General features: G+C 39.8%; 2 protein-coding genes across 5 annotated transcripts in view; one reads left to right on the top strand and one right to left on the bottom strand.

Annotated features, from left to right (window-relative positions):
* elavl4 (ELAV like neuron-specific RNA binding protein 4) overlaps window positions 1–19,602 on the bottom strand; it is a 58,901-nt gene extending 39,299 nt beyond the window's left edge. For 2 of the 4 annotated variants that reach the window (XM_055221155.1, XM_055221156.1), the window contains exon 1: window positions 6,815–7,103. In XM_055221155.1, coding sequence (XP_055077130.1) covers window positions 6,815–6,838 — 24 coding nt within the window. In that variant the 5' untranslated portion in view covers window positions 6,839–7,103. Of the gene's footprint in view, window positions 1–6,814; window positions 7,104–19,053 lie in introns of those variants that run through there. The other 2 variants (XM_033965058.2, XM_033965062.2) reach the window with 2 other exon arrangements.
* A 3,095-nt stretch (window positions 19,603–22,697) lies between these two features.
* Window positions 22,698–23,153, top strand: part of agbl4 (AGBL carboxypeptidase 4) — a 200,689-nt gene continuing 200,233 nt past the window's right edge. The window contains exon 1 of the mRNA XM_055221304.1: window positions 22,698–22,771. Coding sequence (XP_055077279.1) covers window positions 22,738–22,771 — 34 coding nt within the window. The 5' untranslated portion in view covers window positions 22,698–22,737. The remainder of the gene's footprint in view (window positions 22,772–23,153) is intronic.

The following is a 23,153-nucleotide window of genomic DNA, read 5'->3' as shown; positions in this document are numbered from 1 at the left end:
TGTGAAGCATTTACACAGACAACCAGGGAGAGCCGAACAGGAGGCTGCTCGGGCTAATCTAATCACTGCTTCCCCATCAGCTGCACCTCCCTGTGTAACTGCGTATGTAACAGTGTGTGTGCGCCTCGCAGCAAAGTCACCAAGCTGATCACACACAGCAGCAGACCTTGGTTATGGTGGAGAAGTCATCCCACTGCCAAAAGTGCGTGTGCCTAGACCTGATGTGGTTATTGATTGGACTGGAGCTTGTGTAATCAAATACTGAAAAGAACAATGCCCTGTCACCTGATGTGATGAGTAATGGTGCTTCACAGAAAATGTTAAAAGATCTTAAAGACATATTTATGTTCCTGACCTGAAAGAACTACACAATATATTAAAATATTTTGTTGTTAAAACACTAACACTACCAGAAATGTAATAAATATAATGACAAGAAAAGTTGGTAACACATAATAAATACCACACCAAATTAGACTTAATAAACATGAAGAAAGACTTTCATAATGAGCAAATAGTTTAATAAGAATGATTCAGTCTTAGTAACTACATAATACCTTCCCTAACTCATAACCCCTCAATGAAGTAGTAATAAGCCTAATTTATTTATAAACTATTAGTTAATTATGAATGAAGTCTTTACTCATGCTTTATTAGGACTAATAAAGGTGTAGATATTATTAAGAGTTACCAAAAAGCTTTTAAGTATTTGTAGATAACAGTAGGTCAAAACAATAGTGCAAACGCTTTTACTGAAGTCATTTGTACACATCGACCTAAAAGTGAGCTGATCTAACATTTAGTTGGATGAATCGTGCTGTTGACTAACCCTAACCCGAAACATATTGGATCTGCCACCATCTCAGTCACTAAAAGATTTTGTTATTTGGTAAACACGATTAAGTTGTGTTACGCATGTCATTTCAGAATATCACTTCAGAATTTATGTTGATCCCATCTGCTCAAAAATTCTGATCTGTGTGAAACTTAAGCGTAGCGTACTCAGTGTGAATGCAGCAGGAGGAAAAGAGCCTAAATGTGTTATACCATCAGATGTAACAGTCATGGCCCTGGGCGCACAGGCACAGACATTAAGTGTGGCGTGCATTCAAACGAGCAGATTATTCTCCCGACTGCGGTATGGTGGCAGAGAGTAATTGAAAATAGCCACGGGATATCACCACCCAATACAGTGGCATGTGTACTATAGGGGAAACAAAGAAAAAAGAAGCAACTGATATATTGGTATATTTCAATTGTCAACAGTTTATCAGTATAACACCCATGCCACACCACAAAATATTGCCTTTTTATTTATTTGGTCAGTGTGTTTTACCACATAGTTTATTCATTAATCTGTTACTTCTGACTATACTATGAGTTTATGGCATAATACATATCAACTGCATCACTTGTATTCCCTGTTCTGTTCTTGCCAAAACAGCACTAGGAGAATTATTATGATTATATTAAAAAAACAACAACATGATAGCAGATGATGGCCATGGAAACCCCAGGGCGTGTCAGCAGGGGAGCGGAGCATTTGAGATCACACACAGTCCACTTTGTGTCTCTTCTACACAAACAACGCAGAGTCCACATCGCAGGTACCATTTATGCCTGCTGCTGACGCTTATCTGACACCATAAGCCCTGGATATTACAGTGCCATCTTATTTTGTATAGAATGGCCGGTATTCCTGTGGATTGGAGGAAATATGCTTTGACTGTGTAAATCCATATTTCTGCTGGGGACAAACACCAACATTATCTGAATTACCATCTCAAGCTGTGGCCTGATAACTGCCAGTGGCTGTTAGCTCTTGGGATGTGCACTAAGTCAAACAGCCTCTAACCGAAGACAGAGATTGTTGGCTGCTATCTCCCTCACTGCCATATTCTTTCTAATAATTCATGAGGCTCAGGTCTAGTCTATCACCTTCTGCAATATGACTTTTATAAACATCAGACCTCTGTGTGCGTGTGGATCATCTGATTTCCCTGCGTGGTTGAGAGATGTTAGAAGAACAGCTTTCTCGTCCCATCTCAGCGAACTACTAGAGCCTGTGTCTTAAAGGAAACACCAGAAAATAACACATTAAGAACTTATATCTGTCCATCTATCCCTGTTTGTGTCAGTGTTTTTGGTTAAGTGTTGCTCTTGAAGAAAAACAGCAAGAGACGTTATACTGAATGTTTGCAGGCACCATTGTGTTTACTACCGACCACACAAATCCTACTGGAACGTGGTCTGTTGCATTTCTATAATTTATCCAACTACAGAATTATACCAATGTTTGATATGCAAGAAGTGGTGAGCCCTGTCGAAAACGTGACCTTGAAACGTCCTTTTGAAACATCACACGTCGACAGCACGAGGCCCAGTTAAGCTGAGTTAAACAACAGACAAACACACGCACACAAACACACACACACACATATATATATATATACTGCCTGTCTACCCGCTTGCCATTCTCCTCCTTTTTTCCTGGTGATGCAAAATGCAGATGAGACAAGTCTTGTGCCTCGTCTCTGGAGAAACTGCCACTCAAATCCAAACATCTGTACGAATACTAAAACACACAGACAGAGCAGAGTGAGAGAGATGATTGAGGAAGACTGTTGGGATAGAATGAAACGAAACGCGAGCTAACAACGGGCTTCTTCTTCTTGTTTCTTTAACCCAACAAAGCTCTGTGCACATGAATGGCTCTTTTCCTCCCACTGTATTTTCCATCGGGATATTTATTCTGAAAAGCGGCAATGCACAACAAGGGCTTCGGTCGTGTGTATGCTAGCGGGCTGAGGCGCTAACACTCCCCAGCTGATTATGTGTCTGTCTGTAGCAGTTTGAGCCGCTGCCAGAGGAATTAGGTCTAACACACAGCCACTCTCCCATTTCTAGCATTACGCAAAAAGAGGAACAGAAAAAGAAGAAATCTCTTAAATAAATGAAGGAAATCGCTGTGGAAGCCTATTAAATTTTCAACGTGACCGTTTTGTGAGTCTTCATGTGTGTTTAGGCACTGCACAAAAGGAATATTTAAAACACCAAAGCGTGCTAATTGGGACAAAGATAGTTACAGAAGCATCTTATTCAAACAGGCTTTCGGCTCATTAGCTGTCTCCATCCTCCCCTTGTTTATGTGGTAAAGACATTTAAAGACAATGCAATATTTAATAATGTTTATACAAGCACAAATGGGATAAAGGAATCCAAACGTATTTACAGAAAACATGTCTTGGAAGCATTATCGTAACATAACTAAATCAAACAATAATCAAAGATATTATGAAGAAACACGTTAGTTAAATGTTACATTATGTCACTACCTTCACTGTAAAGTCTTAGTTATTGTGTTTAAGTAGAATAACTCCTCCATATCTGTCAGCAGCTGTTTATGCACGATAATGATAAAGCTAATACAGTAAAAGAGAATTTAGGATAATGTACATGTCAGCTATAGAGTATATACAAATCCTGTTTCATTTGCATTCTATGGTTAATATGTGTTGACTTTTATAAGTTCTATATAATATGAATGCTATATGAAGGGTAGAAATGTATCATGATGTCAGATCATAGCTCTAGTACTTTTTCCAGTAAATTATTGTTTGATATTGGAACACTGCCTGAATCTGCTTATACCAGATAATCCAGATAAGTCTGTGTTTGATACTGTATAACATATGTACATCATGCACATATATTATTTTTTAAACATATGTCTTATCCTATTTAAAAACATAACTGAAGTATGTTTCCTTTGAACACGTTTCAGAAATCATTGCATTGCATTTATACTCTTCCTCAGAGGTCAAATGGTTTCAGTAGTCACTAGTCAGTGGTGCTTTTTCTGATCAGTTGACTAATTAAATGAATATTTATTGTACATTCAGATTTTTCCTATTTTTATTTTTTTTTAAACAAATAAAGATTGAAATACGATGACAGGAAACTTCTAGATCAGGGGCATCAAACACATTTTCACTGAGGGCCACATTAGCAAAAGGGCTGCTCTCAAAGGGCCAGATGTCAAACAATCAAACAATTTTTTAACTTGTTACTTAACTGTTTCTGTATTTATTACTTATTCAAGTTACAAATATTGTATACGCATTTGCCTAGATGTAAAAATATGGCTGTGTAACTGTGTATCTCCTGATAAAATGACATTTTAAGACGATCATACCTTTTCCATCTTACCTGTCGAGGGCCACATAAAATCATGTGGAGGGCCACATTTGGCCTACGAGCCTCGAGTTTGACACATATGTTCTAGATGGAGAATAATCACAAATAATGTGTAATACTACTGAAAATAAGAAAGTATTCTTTTTATGGCATTTTGATTTAATATTGCTGTTGTCTTTGTTATAAAGGGTCTTTTGGCATGTGTTTTAGAGTCTGTATAGTCCAATGAACTATTATGACAATAGTAGTAAAAACTATTATAATTATATTAATAGCTGACTAGTTTTGATTACTCCGGTTAATTGTTGCAGCGCTGAGATACATCTACACTAGATTTGTTCTGATCACTTCAGCTTCAGAGCTCAAATAACCTCACTTTCTCTGCTTTGTCACTTTACCAGTAGCATTGTTTAAATTTGTAATTTGTAAATTTTTCACTGAGTCAGACTTGTAGGCCTAGCACCCTCTACTGGCATTTTGGGTACAACTTTCAAAATAACTCGCTAAGGTATACACTATACATATAAAGAGGTGGGCGTAATAGGAGACAAAAACTCTAGCATAATTTTTTACAAGGCTACATTTAAACTTTGCCACGATTCGTGCTGTACACAAATTAACTTTGTACTGTGTGTTTGCAGAAGTCCCTAAAGCCACTGTTTGATATACACATGTCATGAATTAAATCTGTCACTCACTCAGAGGCTGACAAATAAATGGCAAATAGGAAGAGTATGTCTGAAGAAGTGTTTGTGCACAGTACAGAGCTGCATTCAACAAAGAAACGATGAATCAAAACAAATAAATATGACTCAACATAAATGATAAAAAATTATTTCTTCCTCCAAAGTTTGAACCCGGCTCCAAACCACAGACTATTACATTGACAAAAAACTGGCTGCAGACCCTCCCACATCACTCATAAACCCTCAAAATTCAATAAAACACATTTAATTAGCTAATATGCAATACATTCTTCTGATCTGAAAATCTTAAGGAGATATGTTGCAGCATACAGCAGCACAGTAAAGCAGATTAGCCGTCTATTGTTCCCCTGTCAGTACCACTTCTGACTCTGCCTTCTTCTCTTCATCCATTTAGCTTTGGTTTAATCAGCCTTTAGTTAACCATGTCACTCTGCATCTGGACACGCGTCACTCTGCCACTAATGTAGACAAACACAGCACACTCCATGGGGACACCTAGAAGCAGCCAATTTCAAAACTGGATCTCCAATTATAAACTTGTCCAGTTGCCCCTCATACATGAGATGGTACCATGTTGGTAATAAATTCTTTTCCGACCCTTCATATTAGCATTGACATGTAACCTTGAGGCATGTGGTGTTCTGCCTCAGGGTATTATAGGCGCTGCTGTGTATGCATTTATGTGAAATTACACTGGCCTGCCTCCTGTCCAGGGCCACGGGTTCTCATTGATTTCAATATCATTGTCCAAATGTTAAATTCTTCTTAAGATGGTTCTCTTGTGGGGCCATGGCATGTTTTTCTACCTCCTAACAGGAAGCCAACTTACATGTACTGTAGGTTTAATCTCTGTTGACATAGTAGGTGTTTCTCCCTTTTGGATGAAACCAGCTCGATTTAATTATGCCTGGGGCTGGCAAAAATGTCTTTTTTACCTCCTGATTCTACATATTCCAATAATGATTAGCTACTGTGCCAGGTTTACATTCACCTGCTTGTTCCAGCTAGTACGCAGAAAACTGCATATCTAACCAACTAAAGCTGAGGAATCGCCTTTCATTTCAATTAGCATTTTGATTAGATCCAGTGAACTAAAGCCAGCGAGCAAACATTTACTGGTCTACGAATGATGAATACTGGTGAGTCAGTCCTTTGGGATGGCCAGAGAAGCATGAAGACAGATGGAAGCTTTAAGACAACATAAATGATGTGAATTTATGGTCTGAAAATGTGTTGCAATATCTGCAACAAAAGCAGTACTTAAATAAAAGGAAAATGAATGGCTTTTGTAGGAGAGAGCATTGCTGCACTACAAAAATGTTAAGTCAGTATGAATGTAAAAAAGGAGAGCTTAGACAGACAAGGTTCTTGTAACTCACCCTTCTAAATGCACAGCGTAGTAATCAATTCACCACCTCCACAGCACACACCTCCACAACAAGCATGGCACACAAACGTGTCTACTCCCAATGCACATGTGCTACTTCTACCTTTCCTTCACCAAACAAAACATTATCAAGTCTATTTTCATCCACAACTCCTCAATTCCTTCTTTGCTGCAGCAGACAGGTGAATATTTACGAGTGGTGCAAGCCGATAAAAAGGGGTAGACGTGTACATTTCTGACTTCATCATAAAATGGGTGCTGTTTCCCAGTTTAACCCTTAGCTCTCTTTTACTCTCCATATTCCAGCTCCTTACCTATGCTCACACCTTTGCTTTACTATAGACAATTTACTCCTTTTTCACATTAAATCCAGTCTACAGTCTATAACAGTTCACACTCATACAGCTGGAATAAAAACTTTACATTGAAATCTACAGATACTACTACTGAATAGTAGCCCACACTAGGTACTGCATGCAGACTATATGTTCCCATGTGCTCTGAGTAGTGCGGCTCTCCTTACCATCTTAAACCCATTCCACTCCATTTGGGAGACGCCGGCCGTGGTCTCAGCTCTGCCTCACTCTCCTCACAGAACAGCTCTGATAGTCCTGGTTTGAAGAACCCTGCCTGCTCCGCGCTTTGGGGCTGTCTTTATTCCTGCTTCAGTGATGTTGAGCCGACAGCAGCGTGGTACTAGAGGCGTACGGAGCAAGCATCGCCTTCTTCCACAGATGCTGAGAGGAGAATGGTGAGGACGAGAGAATGCTGGGCTGCAGTGTGTCTCTCCTCCCTGCACCCCCCCTCCTCCCTGCTCCGCACAACCACCCGCCCAGTGCGCTGCTCAGCTGGAAGGTCAGAGCCCGCCCACTCTCCCCCCAACGTTCCTTCTCAGACTGTGATTGGCTTTTTGGCTTGCTCATCAGCCCCCAGCCTCACCTCCCCCTCCCTGAGTGTTAACACCTTCGCTCTCTGGCTGGCTCCGAGCCCTGGTCGGCACACGCCAGCTTCAGCCTGCTTTGGCAGTGAAAAGGCTTTCTGAATCCCAGCAAAGCAATCAATGGCTGCTGAGGTGTGTGCTTGAGTGAGCCGGCCGAGCGTGGACCCCAGTATGGAGAGTGATTGCAGCCTCAGGCACTATGGTAATAGGATGCCTGTGCTGCACTGTGTATATAAATTAGCTCTTTCTGGGCTCATAAAAAAACAAAAAAACAAAACAAAAAAAAACAAAAAAAAAAGCTACATCTATAGCTGTGTACTCATGCTACAACCACACTTCTGATTTTCTCACACTCAGACACAAATTATTCATAATAAATAATGAGCACTTTATACACAAATATACATCATACAGGTGTGGACTAAAACATGAATGGTCCCATGAATGGTTACACGAAAAGAAAATATAAATAGTTAAAAAAAAAAAAAAGTCTTTACAAGATAGCTCTCAGGCTATATGTCCTAGGCTGACACTCTCTGAGTCCTTTCAGAGCAAGCAGCCCATTGACCCAACTTTAATGGACACACCTGTCCCTGCAGGTGCATCCCAAATTTGGGCTATATAATTCAAAGCCCTGCGGAATTTAATGTCCAACGTATTCCTCTGTAAACAGTTTCACTGTCCTTTACTTAAAGTGCAGTTACACTCACACTCGTGGACCCAAGGTGCGCCCCTCTGAAAAGGCTGACAGAGCGGGACCGTCCAAATGAAGCACACCCAAACACACACAGCCCGTGTTGTCTCTCATTGAGATCGCACGGTGTTTACTCACCATGACCATTCTTGTATGAGGCTGTCGTACTTTGTCAATAGCGATTCTGGAAGCGGACAAAGTGCAAAACCGGGTAAGTGAGCGCGGAAAATTGGACGGACTATCAGCGAAGTGGAAGCGACACGAAAAGCACAAAAACAACGCAGTATCAAGCCGAGGCCCTCTAAAACAAAAACAGTTTGGATAAAGAAACCCGGAGTGAAATCATTAGATTCACAAGCGCCCCAAAATCTCCACGTACAGCAGGACCAGTCATCCCTGCTGCGAGCTCCTATTGGATAAGGAGGGAAGAGGGGCGGGGCCTGGGCGGATGCAAGAGGAGACGGTCCATCACTCTGCCATGGACTCAGGCAGGTGCTCACAGAGGGAAACTGTCCCCTCTCTCTATTATGAGAAAAGAAACAATGTGCGCTATCTTTAACGTAAATCAATCAATCAATAAATACATAAAAATACTACACCCTGACCAATACAAACCTACTTAATGAAATCAACAAAATTAGCTTATTCAAATGTCCAGTTACAGTAGGATAGTTTTTCATTATTCTCAAAATTAGAATTCATGTCATGCTTTACTCACACCACACCAAATTCCCAAATTTCCCTTCAAATATTAATCTGTAATTAATAAAACAAGAGTGAATATTAACTGTTTGCATTTCAATAAAATTTACAATTCAAAGAGTTTATTTTAATGTGATTATTTTACATAAACATCATTGTAATCTTAATTCAATTTGCCTAGCAGCAATAGAGCCTCGGGCTGCTTTGCTTTGTGAGCTCCTATCGCTGACAGACAAGAAGAGGGAGCTCTTGCCTCCTCAAACACATGCACACACCTTCCAGTAGCAGCTAGAGTCTGCAGGGCATGTTCCATTAACAAGCATGAAATAGTAGGGAGAATGCATTTACTGTTAAAAGAGAGACAACAAAAAGGCCAACCAGCAGAATGAGAGCATTAGATCAATCATTCAAGCACAACTGCAAGAAATGCTTCCCTGGCAATGTTTCCAACCAGGGCCTAATTCCATTGTCGTCAGTCTGTCCCAGGGCAGCTATGACTAAAAGATTTGCTTACGACCACAGAGTGTTGAGTGTATGAATAATGCACTGTAAAGCACTCGGGGTATATTGAAAGACTGTATAAATCCAGTAATTAATGAATTAATTAACATAGTGTAATATATATCATGAACACTACATCCTGTGACGGTCCACTACAGCATGTTCAAACTCTTGATTGGAATCAGATGCTGGGACTAAAATCTTACAAGATTTTACAGCAGCAGTAAGCCACGGGCAGGCAAAACACGACCTGACTCCCTGAGCATTCTTCTACATGTATGGGATGTCATTTAGTCTTAATTTTGAGCAAAGTTTTGTTGCTTCTTCCTGGCCCAAATGGCAGTTTTGAGTTTAAAGTATTCTGCTGCTGACAGTTAAGTTTGTTCCCATTTATTATTGAAATAGTGAAGTGTGAAAAAGCAGGCATGGTCTGACATATGCTGCATGGAGGGCTTGAATACGCAGCATGCAGACAGTGATAATTGTGGGTGCTCTCAGTTTGATTCTTGTTAACTGCCAGTTTCAACACCTGCCTTATGTTTCACTCTGCATAATAAGACTTCTATTTAAAGGGTGAACTGAAGATGCCAAGAGAAGTGTTGCATCAAAGTGCAAGAAGAAAATACCTTGATTAGCAGGAGAAAATTAACATGTTTTAGTGGTATCTTTACCAGTTAAAAATCAATATTTCTGTGAGTGGCTGAAGCAAGTTGGAGGGTTATACTGGCCAGAGCAGTGAGTGAGAATATCTCAAAACGTGCAACTGGTGGTCTGCAGTGGCTTGTGAAGTGGCCAAAAGAAGGCCCTCCATGTGATGCTTGTGGAGTGACAACGTATTGCTCCAAAGGCTACATTTACAGTATCCAAATACACAGCGTATTATAGTTGTAAATGATGGCACAGAATGTTATGGCAAACTGACACATAAAGAGAGAGACAAAATGTGACAACAACACAATGCACTTCAATTTCGACCCAGAGGTTTGTGGTGGAAGCACCAATATATCTAATAGGGTAAAGCTTGCTGCTCAGCATGCTACAGCTTACTTAGGCTCTTTTTGATTCGCCCTTGAAGGATAGATTTAGTTGCTCTATTGAAGTTCTGGCAGTAGTAGCATCTTGCTGTGCTACTCAGACTGATGATCGCCTTCTTCCTGGCAGGTATCCAGTCTGTGCCGGTAACAATCAAACAAATGAGAATCACAGCAACTCCAAATGCTGCTGCATTTCTGCCCAGAGACAAAGTCAGACACAGCACTGGCTCTCAGACAGAGACAGCTATTAACACAATGTGACTGCATCCGGACAATGGGATGCTTTAGACCTGTGATTTACTGTTTGCTTTTATTGTTGAGATCAGAGGCTTTATTTGCATGAATCAATGTCACACACAAAGTGGATACTGATTTGGGGGTAATTTCACAGTCCAAGGCACAGCAGCACCTGCGTTTCAGTTGTAGTTTTAATCAAATAATACATTTTCTTTTCTTCAAAAGCAGAGTGGCTCAGTACGCTTATGATTTTGTAATGGATGCTTGGAGCAGTTGACTCAGAGCTACCTCAAGAAGAAGCATCTAGAGAAAAAGACCACCAATGCTGGAAGTATATTTTATATAAATACAAGAGGACTAAATGGATTTTGAAGGTTAGCTGTAATCCAGGGGATCAATAAATGCTGCAAGATTAATGATGTTTGTGGAGAGCACAGAACTGTAAAAGTGAAATAAATACAAACATTTTTGGCATGTGTTTCATTTAAGGAATTCTATATTCTGGTGTCAGATCGTTTTCCAGGAGTGTTTTAAGGCATTCACTTTATAGAGATGAGAACAAAGATTACATTATCTTGACTCACTAATTATATATGATTTACTTTGATAGATTCCAGCTTTCGTAGCTCCACTTCCATAAATATTCCATATTCTTCTTGAATGTCAGCGGACATAAGCGTTAGTGTCTGTGTCACTGAGGGAACTCAAAACTGCTTAGATCACAAATGAATTCTTTACGCTGATCCCAGAACAAGTTGGTGCTGCATTTGTCACAGCCACTTTCTCTCACTTGAACTCCGAGATGTTTGCTGTAGCTCAAGCTTCGAACGCTGCAGAGATGTGACAAGGCTCACTGTGTGGAGTAAGCACTGCACGCCTGATCCATTACCCGCACGAACAGCCCAGAGAGCAACAGTAAACAAAAAAGTTAAAATATATAAATACTGCTCCCATCCTAATGATAAGTTGGGCATCTAAGCAAGACTTGGAATGTTTAGTACCTTAGCAGAAAATACAGCTGCCACTATATTCACTATAAGCCAAGGGTGGGTGGCCAAAAAATAATAAGGATGAAAAAGTACAAAGATGAATACTCTAAATACTGACCTTTGCAGTGATAGAGGCACTACTGCTATGCCGCAACAGGTTAAAGTTCACCTGTGTTTGTTTAGTGAACTATTACTGTTCTAACTGAGAGCCCTTGACTGTTTCAGACAGTCAGGGGCTCTCAATGTTCATTTCGTTAGAAAAGATGCTGAATTTGCCACAGAGATAGCAGTGGTCTTTGAAACAGTGGGCAAAGGTTTGTGGAGGTGCCCAGAGAGGCTTAGCTCTGCACTGGCTCTGCAGGCTGGCACATGCTCTGGCATCGAGTGTGTATTCTCAACAGGACAGCAGCGGATTAGTGTCCATTTGGACCAACAGCGTAGGCCTCAGCTTGGGGTGACGCTCAAATTGAGAAGCCCAACAGTTTCAGTGTTTTTACTCCATACTTTAGGAAAATAATGCAGTCTAAAATAAGTCAAAAGGAAATGTTTTTTGTTCAAAGCAAGGTTCTGAAACATTGTATAACAAAATAGCTCAAATAAAGCATGAAGAAAGATTCAATTCATAATAAACAAATAGTAGTTTATCAAAGAGAGGGTTATGCTTCTGTGGGGTATATTTAGATCAGGATGTTACCTTTTATTGTTTTGAAAATGTGATATTCACCAAAAACAATGTATTAACATGTTTAATGAGTCCCCCCTCCCTCTGCTCTCCACGTCACTCCCCCTTCAGAGCAATATCACATTAACATCGGCGTGATTTCCTCTAATGAAACTACTGAGCATCACATCAGGTTTGTGAGGTTGTAGTGTACTGTTTTGCATCCTGCTTTTATACATTTATGGAAAATTGCTGTGTGGTGATGTAGACTTGTGGGCTGAGCACTGGACAGAATCTTACAGCTAACCGTAAGTATGGTTTGAGTAGGGCCCAGGAGAGACTGCAAGATTACTCAAACATGTATGGATGATATATATAAAACTTCAGGAATTATTTTTGATAAGGGAACAACGTCATAACATTGCAGCAAGCTCTAAAAAGTAGATTTTGCATAATACTCCCTCTTTAGGAATGAGTATTAATAACTACTTAAATTATACCCGTGTCCTAATCCTAACTCCAAACGACCTGAATTAGTTCGTAAGCATAAGTCATTCTTAATAAACTAGGAATAAACAATTTGCTCATTATGAATTAAGTCTTTCTTGATGCTTCATAAGGCTAGTTAAGGTTTGTAGTTATTAGTTTTTAGAATGTAAGCACTGCACAAAAAGGTGAAATGTTTGTGTTGTAACTGCCGTAACAATATGGGAGGAGATTTATTAACATACACATTTCAAACATAACACTGAGTGGGAGATTACCTCTTTGTCGTGACATCGTTTAGTGGGCATAATACATAAATGCAACAACAGCAGTGACCAACAGGTGAGCTAGCTGACATTTGGCATTGATGAAAAAGTTACTGCTGGTTAGCGTAGCATGTTGTCCATCAATGATATGCAGGTTTATAATGTGTTAGTTATGTAGAGTGGCGCACTAGGATGACCACTGTGTAGTACGGAGGGTTTGGGTGTGGGGACAGGAGCCTATTTTACCGTTTGATCCCAGTCGGGTACATGCAACACACAGGGAAACCAGTGTGGTCCATCTGCTCCAGGCTTTAATCACTACCTCACACACAAACACAAGTACTCGAGATGCCTTCCACTGCTGCTCATCTCAGAAAGCTTTTATTCACATATGAATATGAATTATTATTGCTTTGTGCACACACTGTACTCTTAAACAACACATCTTTTTTCTTGTGCTGACCTCAAGTGAATATTGTCACTAAGCTGCTATCAGTGATAATAATGTTTCAAAACAGCATCAGCAGAGAGATCGGCACTACGGCTTTTGATAAAGAATAACCTTTTCGGAAAACAAGACAGATTTCTTCACAGCACTGGCCCGCGGCGCTGTGGACACAAAAACACGAGCCCACAAAGCACAAATCTAGCTCTGGAAATGTCACTTCATGCTTAAGCGCCCTTTTCCCCATGCTCCAAGAGAAGCGTGCGGGCAATGCAAACAAGAGACAGCTCGGACGGGTTCCAGTCTAAATGCCTACACGCTCACAGACACGTTCCACTTACTTTGTGCAAATGAAGCATTAGCTGATTGAGAAGAGTAATAATAATGCCAGCATATAAAACCCCAATGAATAAATGTGTTGTGTTGGTTTACAGTTCATAATGTCACACTAAATTAAACTAGCCGAGGATAAATGTTTCCTCGGCAAACACACTGAGCTATGAGCTTTTCTTTATGGTCTTGTCGCTAATGTACTGACGCTAATAAATTTAAATGGAAATCCTGTTAGACTACATGTATTATTAATGAGAGTTAAACTCTGGTGATGATGCTGCAATTCAACCCTGGTTTGTTCAAAGAAATCTGCCTCTTTAGCTTATCAAGAACATGAATTTTCTTGCACAATACACAGGTTTAAAATGCATGCCTTATGAGCGTGTCCAGCTGTGACATAGACATTACATTACAGATTTATATTTTACAAACAGACATTGATAATCTGCTTTAATGTAATTCATGTCACAGCTTTGTTTTTTTCCTGCAGAGATATAAGAATTTCATTTAATTATACTATTAGTAAGTAGCATTAAAAAAAACCAAAAAACTAGGAAGACAACTATGCTCCATATGTCTATTAATTAAACAATCACATATTATACATTTATGAATAATTTACAATTTTATATTAAAATCTGTCAAGAAAGATTTAAGTTATTTGACAAATTCTGGAGCTAGCCAAAAAGATACCTCTTGAATGTACAGTCAGACATACATCATTTATTATTGGGGGCAGCTGATACTTTGCCTTATCCACAGTAATTAGTGAATCAATAAAAGTTCATTGGAACAGGAGACATCCATTCTAAAAGAGAGGAGAAAAGATCGTACTATTTGTCCACATGTCGTTCTTCAAAGTAACGGCTGCTTACCAGCGTTACCTTTGCGTTCTTAAATTACTGCAACCTATTGTACCTTCTTGCCTTTGCTCCAGTATGTTTATGTTATGTGTGGATAAATTAAAACACAATACTGTTTATTTAATAAACACTGTGATCATTTGTGTGTATTGTGAGAGAAGACTGAGCCGAGGCGTCTGATTGGATTATTGCAGGTCAGACAGGGGCTTGCACTCACTAATACCTCTTTTGTCAGCTTGTACCAGGCTGACATATCTGTTGTACAATTTCATATCACTGTCACTTTTCTAATTAATTTAGTCTATCTGCCGGTTATTGTGTTGCGTAACATCTCAGCCTACCATTTGCTGATAATGTCAACCTGAAATGACAGTTAACATTGTTTAAAGAGCTTGTAATACAACTTCATAAATTGATTCTTCACTACTATTATTTGCTTTTCTCTTGTCAGTGCTGGAATTTTCTGTTCTTCCTTTTAAGCAGAAACCTGCAGTCGTTAAGTCTGGTTAGTTACGCTGTGTCTCCTTAAATTCTTGCACTAACCTGGGGAAGCAAAACTAGAAGTAAAATAAAATGTATTCACCATATATGCTATTATATAGTATTTTTTTCTGTTCCCCTGAGTGTTTTGTACAGTAATGTACTGTATGTGCTGTCCATATTGCAACTAGAACAAGATACAATTTTATGTCATAGTTCGATCCATATCAAGGATCAAACAATATAAGAGTAGGTATCTTAAACAGGCTAAATATGTCATTTTTAAAGTGTGTTGCTATAGAATTTAGGATCATTAGTTCTAGGTCAAAATATTCAAATGCTAAAAGGTGTCGTCAGACTGGGCATGTTACTATGGTGAGGGCTACAACAGTATTGTTTATAGCTGCACTTCAGATATGTGTTCCTATTTGACTCAGTGGGTATGAAAAATAGGTAATGATCAAAAGCGCGCAAACATCCAATGAAATCCACATAGAAAGGCACCCTGCAGTCGGTCTAAATGAGCGGGCTGGGTGTGTATAAAACACTGGTGGGGTTACAGTGGTGTGTGTGTGTGTGTGTGTGTGTAGACACCTGCTCCATTCTGCAGTGATGGCTCCCAGCGGGACATAGGCTCAGCTGCTGATCACTAGGCCCTCCCTGCAGCACCAGTGGCCGACACACACGCACATGCGCACACACATGCAAGTACCGAGCTATTCCAACAAATGTGAACCCTTCAGGCCCCCCTTGTAGTGTCTCTTAGCCTCTCTGTGTTCACTGCCGCTGACACACTGCATGTGCTCATATCCAGAGCAAACACGACATGATGTACACACACACATGCACAAGCCACACTCCATATGATGTTGTATGGAAATATTGTAATACAGCACAGAGTGGATTTATAAATATGGCTGGTATGATGGTCTATATGTATGCTACTCAATGAAAGCTGTCAAAACCAATATTCATAAGAAATGACAAAATTTTTGTCTCTGATGTGATTTTCATTCACATGTGCGTACGATGCAACATGTGCCAAAAACAATATGGAGAGAGAAAGTCTTGATATTGTTTTTTAATAGCAAATTAGCAATACAATATTATTCAGCACAATCCAAATACAGGGCAATGTCCAATTAATCATCTTCTATTGTACATGCCAGTTGGCTTTGTGCTCCCTCTCTCTTTCTTCCATTATACACCATTTTCCCTGGTGTGGCACACTTTGGTTGTCTGCACCTGTTTGTATCTCAGTGACGGCACTGAGGCTTGTGGAGCAAAAATGAACTAATTTCCTGGATATTGAGAACGCTGCAATCAAGGAAAGCGAGGAAATGTGGGGAGCGGCAGATGGAAGGGAGCTAATCATTGTTATGAAATAGAGATGACCTCCAACTATCTGCTGGCTCCTGATACGCGGCCGCATCAGCTATTACCTCACATACACAAAAATACATCTCCTTTGTTTGTTGTGATGATCCTAACTTTGAAATGCAACTGTGTTTTTTATGTTTGAGCAGAAATGACTGGAGTTGTTAAACAAAGGCGCGTGTCACATGGAGAACGGCAGCTGCCTGTAGTTGGTAATCAGCGAAGCTTTTTACAAATTAACAACATTCAGATCTGAAGCATGGCGCACTGCAGCTTTTTTAGAGATACAAATTTGATTCCCTTTGCACAATATAATTTAAAATGCACTCTCTAAGCCTGCTTGGACATCCTAGTGCTGTAAACTGACACTGCAGTCTAAATAGAGGAACGCTGGCTAAAATTGTATTAATTGCAAATATGTGTGGCTCAGCTCTGATGGATTCTGAATTTAATTTGGTGGAGGCTCTTTGAAAATGTCCAGCAGCGTGTAGGCAAATGAGCACAAATGAGGTTCCATCTAATACTGACCACCACCAAAAAAGACATTCACATACATACATAACTATGTTCAAAATATTTTATTATTGCCAGTTAACGGTAAGCGAAGTTCAGATAAATTCATATTTATAATGTATCAATGTTAATACTACAGAACTTTTAGATACATTTAGTTGCATGTAATGTAACTTCAAGTTTAACCCAAATGAGTTAAAAACCCAGTATTTTAAGCTTCAACAATCTGAAGCCAAATGAATCTTCCAGCGCATTTATCTAATGTATGCAAATGATCTGGCTGAGCTTAATGAAGGCACCATTAATCACTATAACGATGCTCTTTCTTAACCAGGGTAATCATGCACACACAGCAGCAGTAGCAGCCTCTCCAGTGCTCACACAAGCATATGACCAGGACATACACACTCGCCTACACCCCACACGGCATGCTCCATGAATAGCTCCATCACATGTGCAACTACAACCACCAGAAATTGGTCAAAATTACTTGAAAATACATATTTGCTGCTCTTTTTAAAGCAGCATAAATTGTAGACATATCTGAGTGTCACACTGAAAGAATCTGGTTAAATAGCCATTTTAAATGTAATTATTCTCTCATCAAAAATGTTCAAATAGCAATCATATTTATGTATTAAAATCAACTAATTGGCTCCATTGGTTGCAACAAATAATTAATAGCCCACTGACTTTTAGCAAACTGTTGATAAGGATGGCTGCAAATCTGAATAAGACAAACATTTATTTTATGTGTTCTACAATGACAACAACATACTGAACAAATTCAAAAGCTCAAATCAAAAACAGACTTTTGAAGCCCGACTCCTGGTGGACATATTTCAGTCCTTATCCGCACATTTGCATAGAGTTGTTGGGGCACCCCTGGGTACAGTGAGCACATGACAAGGGGATGTGGAGGCTTCCGGGGGGCTCTAGGGTGTGGATCTGAGCCAGTGTGAAGACAGCTGAACCAATGCACAAGCCTACAGCCCATTAGACACCCACCGCTCCGTGTTGCCTTAATGCAGTGAGGCAGGGATTTTGGCTTTCCCCAAAATGCTCAGGGTGTTGTTGTCTTCTTTTCGTCTCTGTCCCATTGCCATTGAAGCCATTTTTACTACGTAAATTATCATTCACAAATGAACAAATGAAAAAATGAGTAACAGTGACCTGAAAGTATTTACTTTAAAGGAAATAGCTTTTTGAATTTAAATTCCAAATACTCTATACTATTTTTTTCCCCTATAAACTATGTTGTTCATAATATTCATTTTTAAATCTATGTTTGTTTTTTAGCATCATTTTTGGTGATAAGAAAATCCAACATTTCATTTAGTTTTTGCACAAATTGTCTCACAGGGTGCACTCATTCCCCTGATAACAGTCTGACTGGCAGATACTAAATACAGAGTAGGCGTTCATAATTGAACAAACATAACAATGTAAATATTTACTAATATTATCCGCTGGGACTACAAGCTCCATCTCCACATCGATTTGGTCTTTTTCTGCCCTTTTGCCATTTTTCATCACGCACACTGACTATGCCTGCCTACTTTTCCCATATGTGCTGTGTTTTACATTTAGTCTGCCTCTGCTGCCTCTACTCATTTATTTGAGTATCATTAGATTTACCAGAGGTGAACTGAAGCCAATTTATAGAGATGTTCAATAAAGAAGCTAGGGAAATAAAAGGAGGGAGTGTGTTTTAAGAGCTACTGTCCATAGAATGCCAGTGTTTTGAGATGCTGCTCACACACACGTGCACTCAGAACTGGAAAGATCCGGGAGGAGAAAGCGTGTAGGAAGGATGGAGGGATAGTGAATAGTGAAGGATTCAAAAGAGGTACTTCAATAAACCAGAATGTAACAGTTTTACTAAATACTGTTGTTAATACATGTGTAGTAATAATGCAATGCAAAGTTGCGCTCAAAGACTCAAGGTATTCCCGAGAAGGCACTTTCCCTGGCACACAGGTAGTTACAAAAGGGAACAAAGTCTAATTTTATATTCATGAGGATGCACACGAGCATAGTAGTTGGTTTGGTTTCTCCCCTCCCGAGTTCTCTTCATCTTCTCTTTACAAATATCCCTGTATCCCTGTCTGGCAGATATGGGAATAGAGAGTAGCACGGACACACGGACAGCACACAACATCACACATGACAGAATGGTTGGCAGCAGACGTACATAGGTGGCATGAGAAAGAGGAGAGAAGCAAAAGCAAGTGTCTTTACCTCATTGCTCAACAAGGCGGCGTTGAGTGTTCGGCTTATTTCAAACATATTCAGTGATTTGGGTGGTTCAGTCCTGCTTTTGAAATGATCAGTTTCTCTTTAGTTCTTTGCCTCCTTCCGGTGTTTGTCTCTCGACAGTTGCGGAGTCAGTCCCAGCAATGAAAAAAGAAATAAATAAAAATGAAATCAATTGAAAAATAGGGGAAGAAAAAATCCTGTATTGTTTTTTTAAATTTTCTGAATCGTATTTTTGTTCAGTCCTATTCTCTCTGCCCCTTGTCTGCTAGGTTCACCGCTGTGGGCTGTGGCTGTGGTGGCGTCTGCCCGCTCTCCGCGCACGTCTAAGGAGTCAATATGTTGTTTTTAATCTCCTCAGAGTCAGCACATTAAAACAGGCACTCAGGCAGGCGGTGGCTTGGGCTGGCTGGCTCCCTTATCTGTCCTCCGCACACTGGCTCACACAATACGCTCCGATCCTCACACTGCTCGCTAGCAGATTAGCCTGTCCCAAAACATAGCAGTTAGTTTAAACTGCCCTCCCTTTAGCTCTTTCTCTCTCTCTTCTGCATCACTCCTCCTGGCTCTTTCCTCCCTCTCTCACTCCATTGCTCCCCACATCACTCTCTCTCTCTCTCGCTCAACTCGCCGTCGTCCAAGTGCTCACGCATCTATGCAGCTACAGTTCGCCAAGCGACCACAAGGTGGGAAGACTGTTCTAACAACCGCAAGAATATTGACACCTCATACATCCATACCGTCTTTGTGCCACTCCTGTATCATTTAGATTTTTTTTTATGAGAAAACACATAAAATATAATACATTATCAGTAAATTGGATAATCAATCAAACAAGTTTCAAAGCCTTAAACTATTTTTGAATGTGCTTAAGTCATGTGTAAGATTACCTGATGAAAGGAGATACCATTAGAATACATAATACAGGGCTAGATGAGGAGTTTCTGGAAGAAGTATTTGACTGTGGACATGAAGGTCAGGTGGATGTCCTCTGCTGTGCTCCTCGGCAGGGTGTGGCACTGTGATGACGAAGCAGACAGTCACTGTCGTGGCCGGAGATCCCGGCTGCACTAAGTAAACAGGGAGAAGTCAGCTTGTGCCAAGAGAATGATTCACCACATTACTGTCAAGTGTAGATGACTTCCACTAATACTATGTTACTGCGATATGTAGACATATGTAAATACGTTTTATGGATTATTTCTTACATTTGTTAAAATGTATTAATGTGTATGTATTCCCACTGATTTAAATGTGCTTTTATGCTCTTGGATCAGAATGGAAGAAACCACCAGCTAATAGCAGCCTATTGACACTGGGCCATCTGCTCAAATGGACAGTGTCCAGCAGAGTGGAGAGAAGGAGGGAGAAAAACACACAGGAAGTGATACATTTAGACAGAAACACAGGATAAAAGGAGAGGCTTTTACTAATAGCATTGTATTATAAAATATATTTCTGGCATTTTTTTTTATAGAAAAGGGAAAAAGAAAGAAAACAAACACAAATTTAAAAAAAAAACCAATTACGCTTAGTTCTACTTAACGTAACCTTTCATTAGCTTCTCTAGTATATAGGTGATGCAACAGTCGAATATTTGAGTGCAGGCTTTTTTCCATATGCAGTTGTGGGTTTCCTCCGCCCTGCTCAGGATAGCTGTCTCTGGGGAGAGCTGCGCTGGAGCCTGGGGGGAGCTGTCAGCTGAATGATGCAGAGTGAGCTCTGATTCCTCAGTCAGCTGCTTCTCAAAGCTTCCTCTCTGACCCACGGTCTCCCCTGAGCCCCTGAATGCTGTCACCATAGTGATTCTCTGTGTACAGCCCCTGTCCCCCGCACCAGTCTGTCTAACCCTTCAGCTCCAGCTCTCTGTATACTTACACTTTGATTTGTGCTTGACTTCTCCCTACATTGACGATGAACTCCATGTGTGGAAGTCCACGGGTTGTCCCAGTAAAAAAAAAAAAAGAAGAAAAGCAAACAAACATACAAATAAACTTTCCTTTTCCAATACACACACACTCAGTGATGCAAGAGGCTGAGTTCTTCTCTCAAACTGAAAACACTCTGTTCCACCTTCTGATGTTATGTGGTAATACAGGAAGTGCTCCCCTGTGTTTTTAAACTCCATACTCCTTCACTAGAATTATTCAGATAATTTCAGCTAGTTTCACCTACAGAATTGCCAATCTCTACTAAACTAAAGGTAAAGGTAACTGTTAACATGAAAGCTACCACTTCATGACATAACAAGGTGGAAGAGCATTTTGAGCTTTGTAGATGTAGACAGACTAATGATAAAGTGTTACTCAAACATGTGTGAATGAAACAAAACAAAACTCCTGGTATGTTTTTGATGAGGTCACAGCATTATAGCATGGCTTAAAGTTCAATTTTGTCTAATATAGTACCTTTATTTTTTTCTTGCTATCCTGATCAGCTAAACTCCTTAAAGTTATGGCTCGTTGTCTATTTAATCATGATGCCCCCACGTGAGACACATTATGTATGTTAAGAAACTGATGGAGGTTGTTTTGATAAACATACTATACACTGACATTATTATATTATGAAAATGTGAGACTATATTGTGCATAGTACTTGGCTTTCCAACAATTAATGTTTTCATCAAATTATTGCTGCTCTTTTCTAGGATCTGTGATACCCTTATAGATAAGGAACAGTGAGCGAAATAGGAGAAATAATTCTATCAACTTCTAAAAACAGCTCTAATTTATTGTATTAAAAATATTTTAAATTACGAATGATGTCTGTGTTGTCTTTAAAAACACTGTGTTTTGTTAGATAGCCTGATATTTTGTTTTAACGTTTGTATGAACGTGGTGTATTGTAAGTTCAGATTCACTGAGGAAAAAAAAAAAACAAAACGCTGTGTGATTTCATTTTTGTGTTAAATAAAGTGTGGGAGACAGGCAGCTCTTCAATTTTAAGATTTTACACAGTGACTCTATCTCCTCTCCTTGTCATTAAAGAAATAATCAGCCTGACCTATCTGTTCACCAGCCTGTTGATGCTCGCCATCAGACACAGATCACACACACAGAAAAATCATTGGTCTTTCTCAACTCTGATTCATTTAGTGCTGCTCCACACAGTTTATAAGCTGAAAATTAGAATGAGCCAGTATGTTTTCAGGCTGCTGCTCTCATTTTATATACTTAATCAGGTGCAGTCAAAGTGATGGGAAAGGAATCAACTGAGGCTTGATTGGCCTTGATGACATCTATGCTCCAATTGTCTCAAAATCCCCCCTCTAATCAATCTCTAACCCTTACCCTGAATCATGTTTTCTACATTACTCATGTTTCACAGGTATTGCAGACATAGGACAAGGTCTGTATGGTTATTGTAAATTCATGGGTTCATATATATACGCATCCTATATTGGCCATTTAAACAAACGCTAGCATGTGTTTCTAGCATGTCAAACGCGTGGGTGCTTACTTGTGATTTTCTTTTCTTTTCCACATCTGTATAGTAAAAATATTGAATTTATGTCCCCGAAAAATAACTTCCCGAGCGGGTTTTCCTGAAAGAGCCGTGTATCGGAGGGCGCTGTGCTGATGGAGAGGACTTCACCGCTGCATGCTCTTCCTCTGTTGTCTTGGTAACGCAGGGAGAGCGTCGGCTGCTGTAGCAGAGAGGAGGAAGATGGAGGAGAACCCCGCTCGAGACGGCGATACTGGTGTGTAATAACGGAGCTTAAATAGATTTATTTTTAGCTAAATTAAGCTAACATCACCCTACTTTCCAACATAAGTGGCATCCCTGTTTAGATCTCTCTGTGCATGGTTCTGATGCTATTAGTGCTACATGCTACCCATTCTAGCTAGGTTAGCTGCATGTAAACAACCTAATTTCAGCAGGTTTGTTTATGATCTAACGTCAGAGCTACTGCCGTCGCTTTTGTCCGAATCAAAGAAACATCATGCACTTATGTTTACTATGTTTGTAACTGTCTGTCTAGAAAAGAGCGTGTGGTGCAGGTGAAAGAGGATGTTGGCGAGTGCTAGCTATAGCATAATTACCTGGATTAGGCAGCTGTCCCACCTGAAGTTGCGCGAAAA

The sequence above is a fragment of the Periophthalmus magnuspinnatus genome, chromosome 4 (assembly GCF_009829125.3).
Source record: "Periophthalmus magnuspinnatus isolate fPerMag1 chromosome 4, fPerMag1.2.pri, whole genome shotgun sequence".
NCBI classification, from domain to species: domain Eukaryota; kingdom Metazoa; phylum Chordata; class Actinopteri; order Gobiiformes; family Gobiidae; genus Periophthalmus; species Periophthalmus magnuspinnatus.
This window is presented reverse-complemented; position numbering and strand designations above follow the sequence as displayed.